This window comes from Moschus berezovskii, chromosome 2 (genome assembly GCF_049115385.1).
Source record: "Moschus berezovskii isolate FMDL1 chromosome 2, NW_MosBer_1.0, whole genome shotgun sequence".
Taxonomy (NCBI): Eukaryota; Metazoa; Chordata; class Mammalia; order Artiodactyla; family Moschidae; genus Moschus; species Moschus berezovskii.
Window position 1 is genome coordinate 33256818 of NC_142461.1, and position 15736 is coordinate 33272553.

At 34.5% G+C, this 15736-nt stretch overlaps 1 protein-coding gene across 1 annotated transcript in view; it reads left to right on the forward strand.

Annotated features, from left to right (window-relative positions):
- ABCA12 (ATP binding cassette subfamily A member 12) overlaps window positions 1-15736 on the forward strand; it is a 207109-nt gene that overhangs the window by 96121 nt on the left and 95252 nt on the right. Inside the window, exons 7-10 of the mRNA XM_055398430.2 lie at window positions 884-1062; window positions 6750-6862; window positions 11629-11704; window positions 14887-15005. Coding sequence (XP_055254405.2) covers window positions 884-1062; window positions 6750-6862; window positions 11629-11704; window positions 14887-15005 — 487 coding nt within the window. The remainder of the gene's footprint in view (window positions 1-883; window positions 1063-6749; window positions 6863-11628; window positions 11705-14886; window positions 15006-15736) is intronic.

Genomic DNA, 15736 nt, shown 5'->3' on the forward strand with positions numbered 1-15736 from the left:
TAACATCCAACAAAAGCCTGACTACTAGTGTGAATGAACTTATTAAGAAGATTGTTTGGGGTGGGAATATAATGAAGAAAATACTTCTGAAGGTATTTTCTGGGACCTGTGATCCAGAGCAAGAGTAATGATCATGGTTTTCTTGTATTTATTTGCTTAGAGTACAAGATGTGACTATAGGATATTCACTATAAATCATTATCATAACTCAAGTACCTTGTATTGCAACAGAACTTTGGAAATATTTTGTTAAGTATATGTAATTGTAATAGTAAACATTTTCATATATTTGTATATATATATTCACACATTTATACATAAAACACCTAAACTTTAATGGTTTTCTATGCAAATAATATAAGGCCTCTAATGGATCTGCATGAGGAGCTGGCAGCCCTCTCCAGTATTCTTGTCTGGAGAATGCTGTGGACAGAGGAGCCTGGTGGGCTACAGTCCATGGGGTCACAAAGAGTCAGACACAACTAAGAGACTGAGCACGTACTACTAATGGATATAGAGAGTATTTTTCTATATATCCTACACTAGATCCTAGAGAAAAACAAACGTATTACTCAGAAGCTAATTTTATTTTAAGAAATTAATTTTAATTTCCCAAAACCCAATTTAAAGTATTTTGTATAAATGGTTTTGTTAACCAAACATTAAATATGCCAACATCTAAAATTATAGGAAAAAATTCAATTACATGTAAGAACATTTGAAATGGTTATAGTTTTTCCAAGTAAAAGATCACTTCAAACTAAATGAAAATCTGAATTACTTAACTGAAACTCTAGACTTTCAGTGTTTTCAAAAACAGTCAGCCATGTGGTTACAGATATTGAAGTCTCGTCTCACCCTGTCTGTGATTTTATTTTTTAAGCTATCCAGTGATCCAAACAACCAGAAGACAATGTTTCAGGAAATGGTTAAAGTGCTGTCCTTTTTCTCACAAGTACAAGAGCAGACAGCTGTGTGGGAGCTTCTCTCCAGTTTTCCAAATGTGTTCCAGAATGACAGCACACTAAGCAATCTATTTGATGTGCTTCGAAATGCAAACAGGTAAGAATTACTGTTCATAATGAAGTCTTTTTTTTTTTCCTTCTAATGTTACCTTGAAGATCGCTGATAAGTAGTTAATTTAAACACAGCAAATAACCTTTCAGCACTTACTGCAGATTTTGGCAGTGAACATAAGAGTATTAGATAAGCAAAGGAGAAAGATACACTGTGGTCGTCAGGGTTATTGACATGTATATAGGGAAATGAGGAACACTAATCATAACATCAGTAATGTCAATTGATATCCCAGAACTCTGAAAAGATTGTAGAGCAGGACCAACGGTTGATTGGAATGGCTCAGTTTCTCTCAGGGACAACAAAAGCTCTGTGCGTCTAGTATTTTACATGCTCAAGATGAAAATATTTCATTGGATTTTGGGTACTACACAGTAAAAAAAAAAACCACCTTGCGTATTGGGTTGACTTTATTTGAAATATATGACACAAAGATTTGAAAAACTTGCCAAAGAAATCCCTTTAGAGGCTGTTTTCCTCATAAAAGAGATATGAGCATGCTAGCACTTAGAATTTGATGAACACATACTTAGGCTTTGGCTGTGATGCCTAGCTAACTTGGAAATGTGCATTAAACAAAACAACTGCATCAACAACCAGTAATTATTGGTGCCTGTTACATGCCAAATACTTTACTGGACCCTTCATATATTTCACATTGAAACTTAACAACAGAACTATCATTTATTTCATAAATGAGATAATAGAGGGTTGTAAAAATTAAATAATTGATGATCTTGTGGCTAAGAGAGTTTGAACCTGGCTTTTTGTACTCCAGAACCCAGATGCCTCTCTAATATGTCACTAAGAGCACAGTGGATTCCACTGTTAATGTCTGAAGCACCAGAAAAGAGTTTTCTCATCTTCTTTGGAGAACTTCTAATTGTTTATGTTTGTTCAAAGACCTTGTAATAAGCCCTCATGTTGGTACATTAATTTCATTTGATTCTCATAACAGTGCTTTGAGATTGAGACCACAGGTATCTGCATTTTATTAAAAAGAAAACACACCTTCCTGGAGGTCAAATGACTTCTTCAGGAAGGTCAAAAGACTTCCTCAAGGTTCTACAACTAAGTAAGTAAGTGGTAAATCTAGAACATAAACTCAAGGAATCTGAATCCAAGTCCTGTGCTCTTTGTACAATAAATAACATGTCATAACTAAACTATAAAAGAATCAAGATATTAGTAAATTTGATTGGTTCCTCATTTTGGCTCTTCAGGAAATTTTCACTCACTCAGAATTTTGACACTTGGTTCTCTTCCTCCTTTGTATATTCTATTTTAGAAAACAAACAGGTAAATCCATTAAAGGAGAAACGGGATTATTTGAATTGTACAATGTAGCAATGAAAGGCATCAAGATACTCTTGAGACCACAATAAGATATCACTAACACTCACTAAAATGGGTTCAGTTTTAAAAGATGAGTGACCCTAGTTGCTGGCCAGAATGTAAAGCAAATAGAATTAATACACTGCAAGTTAGAGTATAAAATGATATAACCATGTCAGAAAACAGTGTGACAGGTTCTAATGAAGCTAAAAACAGAACCATGCGATGTAGCATTCTACCCCTGGTTATTTACCCAAGAAAATGAAAACATACCCACATGAAGACTTGTATGCTAATGCTTATAGCAGATTTACTCAAAACAGCTAAAAATTGAGAGAAAAGCAAATATCCATAAACAGGATGGATGAAAAATTGGAATTCTACTCAGTTAAGAATAATAAACAGATTACTTAATCACACAGCAATAGATAAATAATATGAATATTATGCTGGCAAAAGAACCCAGACCAAAAAAAAGGAATACATGCTAGATGTGTAGATATTATATTATTAACAAAATTAATGTACAGTGTTAGAAATCAGAACAGTGTGTATTGGGGCAACTGTTGGAAGCATGACAAAACTTTTTTATATCACCTTAAAATAAAATGTTTTATATCTTATTTAGCATGGTAGTTACATAATTGTATATATTGTCAAAGCTTAATGAATAATAACCTTAAATAGGCTCATTATGTTGTATGTGAATTATACCTTAATGAAATTTGGTTATTAAACAACAAATAAAAACCAAATTCCCACAAAATAATGCTCACTGAAAGGTGGAAGATCCAAAAAAATACCCTTTGGTCAAAAATTAATTAATTAAAAATACATTAGACATCATTTTGATAGAGCAAATTACATAAGGACATTGCACTGTGACTATTTTAATTCCCTTAAAATTTAAAATAAAATTATTGTATTATACCATAGATATGTTCTTAGGTAATGATTAGAATGTTGTAAACCAGTCTACATAATAATGAAAACAGCTTTTAAAAGAAATAGCTTCAGATTATTATAAAGCAGATGACATCTGACATTTTTCTAACCTGGATAACTTTTTTAAAGCAATTGACTTTTATTCATTATTTAGCTAATTAATTAATTTAAATTTTTATTGCCAATTTATATACTTGTTCTTTCTAACATGATAGCCTTTGGCTATTTGTGGGATTTTTTAATTTAATAAATTTTTCATGTTGCATTTTGTAACTTTAAGGTGCACAGGGTGTCACATGATTTTGAGCACTTGTGCTACTATCATTAAGGAATTGAATTTTTAACCTTATTTTTAATTAATTTGAATTTATTAGAAAAACTTCTAATATATTTGAAACAACTTGGGTGTGTGAATCTACTTTTCACTGGTAATTGCAATAAAATTCTAATACAGATTTTCAATGAAAATTTAGCATCTGAGTTGACATTTATCATTAGTGTAAAATATACTTTGAAATCTGAAGATAATGCAATAAAAGATAAAATACTAATATATTTTATATTGATTAGATGTTGAAATGATATTATTTTGGATGTATTGGGTCAAATAAAATATATTATTAAAATTAATTTCATCTGTTTCTTTAACTTTTTTAATGTAACTACTAGAAAATTTAAAATTAAATATCTTTCATTATATTTCTGTTGAAAGACCTTTTATATCAACCATTTTTTAAAGTCAGATCTTTACTATTATTATTAAAGTATCACTAAAAGCTGTAAATTCTTCACAAATGACTGTATTTTGTCACCAAATCATTGATTTATCTTACTTTTTGTTGATCAAGTTATATGAACAAATAAACCCTATAAAAACTCATTGCTGTTATTTCCTACAGCAGTTTTGTAAAGTTGTAACTTGTTATATAGTTCAGTCACCAAAACCAGATTGCAAAATGTCAAGATCATGACAGAGGTTAGCAAAAATGAGCAATCTCAAAAATCAAGAAGAGCATATGAATAGACATAGATGCGAGTCACTATTTATGAGGAGGAAGTTGTATACTTAGATATGAATCACAAAAACTCCTTTTTAAATTACCTTACAAGGAGACTTGTTTTGGATAACTTCCATTTGTATATGATGAACAGGACAGAAAAACAAAACCAATGAAGTGAAGTAAAATTATCTTCATCGATAGTTTAAAGGATCTCATAGAGGATGGGAGTCAGGTTAGAAAAAGATGAATTACGTCTACTGACATTTTTATTAGTTATATTAATAACACTAATGCTGACAATGAGACTGCCAAATGTTCGGTCTTTGAAGGTGTTACTTTGAGACAAAAGATCAGCTGAGTCAAGCGGAGGCCAAGCTGGGTGAAGGCTGGCAGAAATCTCTAATCTCAGAACATTTACCAGGTCTCACCAGGATTCAGAAACAATTCAAAGTCTGAGAACCAGGAGATTCTTGGGGCAAATATAAAAATGCCTGAGGTATCAACTGTTATGTACACAGAGCACAGACGAGAAAAATTCAGCCATCCCACCATGGCCAAACACACAGCTGGAAAAACAAGCTAACAATGGCTGTGGCTCAGTGCAGAAATGTTCTGTCCTCCTCTTCTCTGCCGTGTTGGGGCAAAGTGCCAGAGTCAAGATATGGAGGAGAAAGAGCAGAAACTTTGAAATTAGACACAACCAGCTTTATTTATTTGGATGACCTTGTGTAAGTTATTTAACTTTTGAACTTTAGTGTTCCATAACAAGACAAATGAATTGACTTTATGGAATTATTAGAGAAGCAGATAAAATTATAAATATATATGCATGCTAAGTTGCTTCAGTCGTCTCCTACTCTTTTGAGACCCAGTGGACTGTAGCTTGCCAGGCTCCTCTGTCCATGGGATTCCCTAGGCAAGAATACTGGAGTGGGTTGCCATGTCCTCCTCCAGGGAATCTTCCTGATGCAGGGATGGAACCCTTTTCTTTCTGCAGCTCCTGCATTGCAAGCAGATTCTTTACCACTGAGTCACCAGTGAGTGTGAAGTCACTCAGTCGTGTCTGACTCTTTGTGACTCCATGGACTGTAGCCCACCAGGCTCCTCTGTCCATGGAACTTTTTAGGCAAGAGTACTAGAGTGGGCTACCATTTCCTTCTCCAGGGGAATCTTCCCGACCCAGAGATTGAACCTGGGTCTCCCGCTTTGCAGGCAGACGCTTTACCATCTGAGCCACCATGTAAGCCCCAGTGGTCACCAGGGAAGCCCATAAATAAATAGATATATGTTTTTATATCCATACACATACCCACTAGAAATTAGAGGACATTCAAAAGTTAGCTCTCTAAATATAATTATCATTCATGGTTAGGAGCTAAAATTAAAATGATCTTAATTTAAATATTAAAAATTCCAAAAATATTGTAGCAAGTATATGCACATGCTGTTGCTGATGTGACCCTTCAGTTGACTAAGATACATATGGAAGAGCTGTTATTTAATATGTACTACATTTAACTTCACAATAGCAAATCCTTAACAAAGCCTTTTGTTCTAAGTTACCACTCATGCATATATATATTTATATATATTGCCTCACAGTATTTGTGAAATTCAGACATGCTTGTACAATGCTAACATTTTTTAAATATACTAATGACAATAGGAGATAAAAAAGAGGCATTTCTTAAGTCGGTAATTGATTTTTTGGAAATACTGAATGAACTCAAGCATGAACAAATAAATTTGCTGATTTTTCATTCCCAGAGTAGACTGCCCATCTTATTAGTAACATAAAAATCCTGGGAAGACAGTGCCAGATAGTCTGGATATTAATTTTGAGCTACTCCCTGGAGCAGTGCCTGTGGGCTACTTAGAGGATAGAATGCAATCTCTAATTAGGGCAAGCTCCCATTAAAAAAAAAAAAAAAAAAAATTAACATTTGTTTAGCAAAAGATAAATATTTATCAAATAATTAACAATTATTCTTGAAAGTGGATCCTTTATCTGGGCTTGATTTTTAATGAAAATAATTTCCAATATTTAATTTTTTTCCTTTAAAAACAAAAAAAAAGAGATATCCTTTTAATGGAAACTGCTGTTTCTAACCACTTATTTTTAGATCTTAACAACAACAACAAAACTGACGTGAACTTCACTCCTTACTTGAAGACCTTTTAGGCTTCAGAATCCTGTATGGTTCAAGAATACTTTGTTGGGATTTTGTGCATGAACAGACAAACAAGCAATTAAATGACAAAACAGCATCTTGTCTTTTATGTTATAAGAATAATTTTCAATACTGTAGCTATTTTCTCCTTGAATAACCTTTTGTTTCTGTCTGCAAATGTTGAAATGCAATCTGGTTTAATTGTTTTTCGACTTGTTAGTGTGCTGCTGGTTGTGCAGAAGGCTTATCCACGTGTCATGACTAACGAAGGTTTCAGAACTCTCCATAAGTCTGTTAAACATCTGTTGTATACCCTGGACTCCCCATCTGAAGGTATTATATTTCTATCTTTCTGTATTCAGTTCTGCATTGCAATTCTGTATTCATTTTCATTAGGAATAAAAAACAAAATGCAACTGAAGCAACCATTTATGCACGACATTATTCTTAGGTGGGAACATATGTTACCACTAAATCTGGATCTTTAGCTAACCAAAGTGTGGAGACAAGGAGAAATGGCTGGAAAAGAGGCTGTGACTTTCTAGGATTTTTATTTTTATGAAAATCGTCTCTCTTAGCTATATTATAAAGCTATGTTTATGCTTGGTATGAAAAAATAAATACCAGAGAAAGGGACTAAGCCTCAACAAGTAAATTTCTACCACAACTTTTTGAACAAATGCCTGCACTGAATTGCAGCATTTTTCCCCTTTTTTCCAAAATTTGACTTTTTAATCAGAATGAGTCTTTCTTTGGATAAAACTCACCCTTCAGCCAGCCGTCTTGAAAATGCATGATGGACATCAGAGCGTGAATAGATCAGTATAGACCTACTGTCCCACCCAGTAAGACAAACCATAGCATCTTGCTAGTGAATCAGAAAAGATCATCTTTGCATATGAAGAATAGCATTATATACCACATGCATGGAAATTCACAGACACATACACACAGAGCCGTATACAGACAAACATTTAGGACTATAAGGAATAAATCCCTACTTCACAAGTAAAATGTTTGGTTAGTATTTACTGCTTCTGAATGAGTTTAGGAATAGGCTTTCTCAACTGGACTTGCCAGCTTTTAAATATGTAGACTTTACTTTTGGATTACAGAGAAGTAATCAGGTCACAAGCTGATTGTTTATTATAAGATCTTAAACTATTTTCATATGAAATTCTGGTTTTAAGGCTTTAAAGACTTCTTGAAGGAGGATCTAACATACTCTTGGATACCAATTTCTGTTAGTCTACAACAATTTTTATGCCTTCAGTCACAGAATTAATGAATAGCTGGCAGGATTGATTGTTGTTAAATTCAATGGTCTTCATGAACATTAGGGTTAAAAAAAAAAAGAAGCCTTGTGCTTTTAAGAAAAGGTCCAGCCCAGAAAAAGTAGACAATACAACAGACACTAATTATTTCCTCTGTATATTTTTCTGTTCACATTTTAAAGACTTGAGAACTTCAGATTTCTCCTTACCATTCTTTTCCTTTTCATCTTCAAACTCACAACTTATAATTGTACAGAGGGATAAAGTTGAAATTTTTGTTACAAAGGATATAAGTTCTTTAGTGCCTTAGAAGCCAAAGAACCTCTCATTAACTGAGGCAGCAAAACACTTTTCCTGATGAACAATATAGCTCAATTTTCAATATTTAACAATGACCATGTCGCATTTCTATGATTATGCTCATATTTTTGACATAGACCATACCATTGGATAATCAGGATGACAAGGAAATATTAATACATTAAGGATATATGTTTTTATTTTTAGAATTAGATGTGCTTATATTTGTTTTTAAAAATTTCCTACACGTGTGACTTCATCAGTCTAAAGATACCAATGCAGTAGTATTAAGGTCAGTTCCTATGTCACTAACCCCAAGCCCCTGCATGCATGCGTGCTTGAGCAGAAATTTCATGACCTTTGAAAAATTCTTTCAAGTATTTCTAGGAACCCTTCAGAAAACCCAAACTTGTTTTGAAGTACAAATACCTGCCATGTTGCCCAAGCCACCCATGCTTACTCTTCATAGCATTTAGTGGTATTTGTGAACACATGTCCTCCCTTGGCTTTACACTAAATAAACTGGAGTGAAATGGTCACTCAGAGCAGGGTTGCTAGCTTGCGTTCTCTCTAATGATTGACAGGACTCAGATAGCTTTGAAGGTGTTATTCCCTTCTGTCCAATAAAGAAAGTAGAAAAAATAAAAAGGTAGTGTTCTTTTTTTGTGTGTTGATGATAAATATTTTATTATCTTAAGTCCTTTCTATCATCAAAACAACTCTAGAAGAGGTATTTATTATCCCATTTTGCAGACAAAACAACTGAGGCAAAGGGAGGCTGGGCACTTTGCCTATGTTATACATCCAGCAAGTGACTAAACTGAGATTGAGAGCCTGGATCTGTCTATGCCCAAAGCCAGGTCCCCAAGCTCTGTTAAATGGCCTTACTCATATTTAACATCTGAGACATGTACACACTTGCTTCTAGGATATCTCACACAGGGACTTGCCACCACCAAGCCTCAGAATGGCTCCACTTTCAGCCAGTCACAGAGTGTGATTCATTGTGCCAGGTTCCTTCCCGCATGATACATTTTTCAGTAGCCATCGCTCCATTCCTCTCTGCACTCATGTCTATTTCTAATTCAGACTGCCACACCCCATGTCTACTTTTGATTCAGCCTTGACTATGAACACACTTCAAGGTTTTTTCAGAAGCCTCCTCAGCAACCATGGCAATACGGAGATGCTGATAAACACTTGAGAAGATGTTTTAAGGAATCTTAACTTCCTGTTTTAAGGAATCTAATTCTCAGCTCTGACCCAGTAAGGATCCCTGCTTCACTGTTTAGTATTTCCATTTATAAAACTGAGTTTTGAGGGTGAAGATTTCCTTTTTTGGCTCATTGAAGCTTACTTTTTTGCCAAGTGGTAAATTACATGAAATTACATCTTTAAACAAAAAGGCATGTTTACTGGTGAAAAGAGGTTATCTGTGCACTAGATTTCTTTCTCTGTCTTTGGGCACCATTTTTATATATGCCTAATTCTACAAATAAAAATAAAACCTTACTTTTTAAAGTGCTGTAACAATTTCCACTTCATTAAAACCCACTCAATACGGTACTTCTCAGATACTTTAAAGTCCAGAAGGACAAGTGCCTAGAGGTCAAAGTCCATACTTAACACCAAAGTCAAGCTTATAATTGATATATACAAAGTTAATTTCTATTAGTTATTCATTTTAATAATCTGATGAAGAAGAGACATTCTGTAACCATACAGTATACAAATGCTAATGGACTCACTCATATAGTATACAAGCACTGATGAACTCATAGGAGTTCAAAGTGAGCAAGAGTTGATCTTGGAAAAAAGGTTTTATATACTTTTACACTGCAGAAGCATAAATCTTAACAGAGTCCTATCCTGGATTATTCTATATATGTGCTCGGATGCTAAGTCATGTTCGACTCTTTGCAACCCCATGGACTATAACCCACCAGGCTCAGACTCTGTTCTTGGGATTTCCTAGGCAAGAATACTGGGGTGGGTTGCTATTTCCTTCTCCAATTCTATATATGGATGCCAATAAATAATGGTTATTACCATTATTAATTAGGTTTATTTATACTAAGTATCTTCTTCTTGGTCCTTTCACTCATTGATGCATTGCTGTCTTTAGAGCAATACTTAGCTGTCTTGAGCAGAGAAGAGAGGGACTCCTGCCAGAGAGGAAAACTGAAAAAGCCATTCTGCCAAGTTACTAGGGATGGTACAGACATTACTCAGACATGACTGATACCGAGGTAGACAAGGAGGTTTGTAATTCTGTGAGTCTTTTACATGCATGCTTATTTATATAAACAAAATGATCAGCATGAGAAAAGTACAGATGGCTGCCTAGTTTTGTGCTACGACCTTTTTAGAATAATTTAGAACACACTAACTAAAAAAAAAGAAAAATAGAACACACTAACTAGAGACAATGGGAGAAGTATTAAAGCTGTCAATAAAGTATCCTATTGAAAATGATAAGGCCAGTGTTGAAAAACGACATCACTGGAACTTCTGGATTATTTATGAGGAATTAAGAGTGTCTACAGAGAAAAGTGAAATAAGTAATACTGTTTCCTTAAAGGAGTTGAATGAAAGTGTTGGATTTCTGATGTTTTTATTTATGCAGCAGCCATTTTTAAATTTTGCATGTGAATGTTGTTGCACTTACTTTTTTTTGTATTCAGGAAAATGTATTTTAAAAAATGTTTTTAATTGGAAGAAAATTGCTTTTTGTGTTGGTTTCTGCCATACAGCAACATGAATCAGTCATAATTATACGTATGTACTCTCCCTCTGGAGCCTCCCTCCCCTCCCCCCATCCAGCCCCTCTAGGTCACCACAGAGTGCCAGGCTGCACTCGCTGTGTTATATATGGAATATTATTCAGCTACACTTACCCTACAATGATAGAATGCTATGCAGCAAGCTGACTCAGGGACCCATTTAACTTCTAGGGGCAATTCTCCATGTTGAATTAGATCATCATATATGGTTTTCATTAGACACAACTTAGTGATTGCCTTCCACACGCCAAACCTCACATTATTTGAGACTACTCAGAATGGTTCTATAAACATTAGTTAATTTGCATTCACAGCTGTATTCAGTTGAATCACTGGCTGCTTTTTGAAAGATAAAAAATATAGATTAGTGATGGCAGATGTTTCCTAAGGCTACATTCTAGACAACTGAAGGCAAACAAACGAAAAAATCCAGTGACCCATGAGATTGAAATTGGTTTTATTTGATTAACAAGTCACCAAGGTAGTCAATCTGCATTATGATATTTGAGTCATCTATGCATACAGGTCATAGGATAAAATAATGTAATGGGATTATTTCAGTTGGGGGCAATTGATAAATACATATTTTAAATGTATCCAACTAAGCTAAGACATCTCTGTGAAGTCATTTGGAGAAAAATTCTGCAGACTGCCTGCTTTTCTTCCCATTAATTTGACCTGGGATGATTTTTTACTTAGAAAAATAAATCCTTTAATGAAATGCTAAATGTTATCTCTTTAGGTGGCTCTGATAATACAACACATTTGTGGGGTGAGGAAGATGGACAGTCACTATCCCCAAGCAGCCTGGCTGCACAGTAAGTCTTTGTTGGTTTGTTTCTAAATTGGTAAGCGACTTGACTGAATAAGCAAGCAGCACAATTCATAAACATCATTGTTTTCATCAGTGAGTAAGACCATGGAATAGAAAAAATCAACTATTGACCGACAAAAGAAAAAGTTAAAGTTGAAGTGCAGTAAAGTTGAAACTTGTTTTTTGGTATTATTCAGTGATACTTTTAGATAACGCGACATGAAGATCTGGTTTTCAGTTCTAAGATTGCATAACTAGATCCCACATGTTCTGTCTGGATAGGTCACCTTATGTCTATGAGGAAAATCTAGCTGGAGGCCCAATTTCCAACTCTTTTCAAAGTCTTTTGTCTTCATATGAAAGATGTAAAAGTCTCCAACTTTTTACATTACTGTTGATCTCAGTTTTTAAAAATTGACATTAAAAATCGATGCCCCAAGGTAATGCAAACTTTGTTTGCTTCAGTAGTATTCAAGTAGCCAAAACTGTTTATAAGTTATTTAATTTTGGACTGTTTGTGGTTCAAGTAAATATGTTTATATATTTATATTCCTGAGACAGTGAATAGGCAGTGGAAATAACAGCAGCAATGTTGGCTTCTAAGGACCATTAATATGAGCAGTTCTCTGAAGTAACTAAAAGTTATGGTAGAAAATTCAAGCAGTTGCCTGTAGAAGCTCATTGAAGTAAATTCATATAGTTCAAGGCAAGTTTAGAGACTAGGTGACCGGTTATGTAAAAGTTGTTTTGGCCTGATAAATTATACTATTGAAATTATTTGACTTTTGTCCCAAAAGATATGTTTTTGTGAGTTAATGGAAATGGAAACAAAAACAAATAGTAGGATTTATTTTTAACCATTCATTTCTTTTTCTAAAATAGAATCTATGCAATTGTTTATAAACTTTCTATTATTCAGTGAGAAGTTTCCCAACTCTGGGTAATTCTAGGCAAAATTCTTCCATCAACAACCACCTCCTCTTTCTGCCCCAACATCTCTCCTCTAAGGTACTTGAACCAGATGCTTCTCCCAAGAGCAGCCTTGTAACCCTGGGCAGTTTTCCCCCAGATAGGATTCCATATTCCAAATGATCAAGTCTTTTAAGCATATTCCCTATATAGCCAGCAAACTATTAAAAAAACCAAAAAATCTCTGACTTGAGACAACTGGATACTTATTGCTGAAGCCAGGTATCTTTATCAGAGCCTTGGGGGCATCCATAGCATTGGTAGTGCTAGCTCTTCAGATGTGAAAATTACACAACAAATGTAGTTGGTTGCTGACAGCTAGCTGACAGTTTATTAGGAAGAATTCATTACTTTTAAGACGGCTTTTGTTGAGATTGATGAAATTAAGGGATTTCTTATCTTTGGGCTCCCTTCCCCTTCCCACTCTAAAATAATCACAGAGTGGAAATACTTGGCACGAGATAAAAGTGTTCATAGTCCAGAATTTTCTTTGGAAAGCTGCTCAAAAATATTTTTTTCCTCATAGCTCTTCTTCTTCCTCCTTATTTTTGCACTAAAGTCACTTTTTTTTGTTGTGTGTGTACATGAACAACATGCACGCATATATCTGTAAGTTCATCTTTTTTTGTAAGCATTCTTAGGATGTAGGTAACATTTTATATAAAATATGTAAATTAAATGGTTTAAAGAAATACTTGGGATGTTTATGCCAAAACAGTTAGCATATATATATATATATATATATATCTTAATTTTTGGTATATATTAAATATAATCTCAAAAATCTTGGTAATCAGATGTTCTTCATGGAACTAAGATAATGGCTTATATGATATTTCAAGGTCACTTTTAGCTCAACATTCTTCTATTTAAAGCCTGAAAATTTGTCATGAGAAGTTCTTGTGCTATTTTATTTGAAAAGTTAGACAAATATTTTGCTATTGAGCATGGCACTAAGATGGAAATGGCTCAGTGTTATACTAATTATGACAAAGAGGAAGACAAACACAAAAGAAAGAGAGGCAGTAATAAGAGGAGAGTCTCTGGTCAAAGAAGTGCCTGAACAAAAGCAAGAAAGCTCAGGAATGGGTGCAGTTTTTCTAAACATGGAATCTATGGACTATATTTAAATGAAAGTCAGCCTTCTGACCAATAAGCTGTGCCCTTTCTTGTTTAAGTTCCTCAAGGATGCAGTGTCACTAACCCACATCCAAATACCCTGAGACTTTAATGTTTGTGCAAATATCATCCTACATGTTTACTGGCTATGCCAAGATGAGTCTCTTCCATTAGTATCTGAATAAAATCTAAGTTAACATCTAATAGAATTAGTTAACTTGTGTGCTATGAAATTTGATTCAAAATAGATGGTACCCAAATCAACCATTGACATTTATTCTATCTCTGCTGTACATCAAATTCAATAATAAACACTAAGAGAAGAAATTACAAAATAGAGATGCAGCCTCACAGATGAAGTGACTGGGCATGTGTAACATGCATACATTTACTCACTTAGGTTTGCTTCAAAAATATTAGAAGCAAATATATTTGTCCTCACATGCAGTCGATTTGAAAGGAATCCAGAAACTGGTTAATTGGGGAACTCTGAGTTGGTTGCTTAAACAAAAAAAGGAACTGACATGATTCAGTTGGATTCTACCATTTCTTTTTAATCACACCTACATGAATTTAGATTATTTAGAGAATGTTATAAGTGGAAGGGACCTAGCAGATCACCCAGCCCCCTATCTCTCATTTGACAAAAGAGGAAGCTGAAGTCCAGAGAGAGGGTGCCAGATTTAGAGGAGAAAGGGAAGAAAAGAAACATGCAAGACTTGTGGGAATGTACTTACACTGAAAAATGATTTGTTATTTTGCTGAAATTCAGTTTTAACTGGGATCCCTGTCTTTTATCTGGCAGTGATTTTTCTTTCAGGTAAACGTGCCTAGAAACGATCTTAAGATCACTTATGATTGGATATGAAAGTAATTAAATATAAAGGTAATGCCCATGGAAAAGGTAAATACTCAGAGAATCCAGAGTAGTGCTGTCATTGTGCAATTGAACTGGATGGGGGAAGATGTCCTACTTCCTAGGGTTTCAATGCTCAAGTCAACCAGTGCCAGGCAACCAGGGACTCACAGAATCTCAACAAAATAGCTTTACTTTATTTCTATATTACTTAATTTATATCTTCTTTTCTAATTCTATAGGCTCCTAATACTGGAAAAGTTTGAAGATGCCCTCTTAAATATATCAGCAGATAGTCCTTATTTTCCTTACTTGGCATGTGTGAGAAATGTCACTGGCAATTTAGCCAAGGGATCAAAAGGTAATGCTCTTCTTTCTTAAGAGTTAAAATGCTACTCATGGTTTCTAATTTTGTTCTAAAATAGTAAGTCTTATGTTTGCTTTAAAGCAGAAAATATTTTTAAAATCTCAGTTTCCATATCCATCTGTTTCAGTGGTTTGATATATGAAGTAATATCTAATCATATTATTATATTACTACTCCTGTTGCAGGTGCCAGTTCCACCTGGCCAGCTGGACAAACTTTAATGTATAATAACCATATAAGAAATATGAAGTAAGTAAGTGAAAGTGGCTCAGTTGTGTCTGACTCTTTGCAACCCCATGGATAGTCCATGGAATTCTGGGTAGCCTTTCCCTTCTCCAGGGGACCTTCCCAACCCAGGGATTGAACCCAGGTCTTCTGCATTGCAGGCAGATTCTTTACCAGCTGAGCCACCAGGGAAGCCCAAGAATACTGGAATGGGTAGCCTATCCTTTCTACAGCTTATCTTCCTGACCCAGGAATCAAACCAGGGTCTCCTGCATTGTGGGCAAATTTCTTTACCAACTGAGCTATCCAGGAAGCCCAACATGAGAGTGACTACCTAGATAAAATTTCCATGTCTCCGGAATTAGGAGTTCACATAACTCTCCATGACATTTTCTATACCTTTAATCTTAGTTGTCAAAAAATAATAAAAGGGATAATGAAGACTTAAAAAAGCAGATGTAAATTACATAAATAAAGGCATTTTTGTAGCAGACTATTTT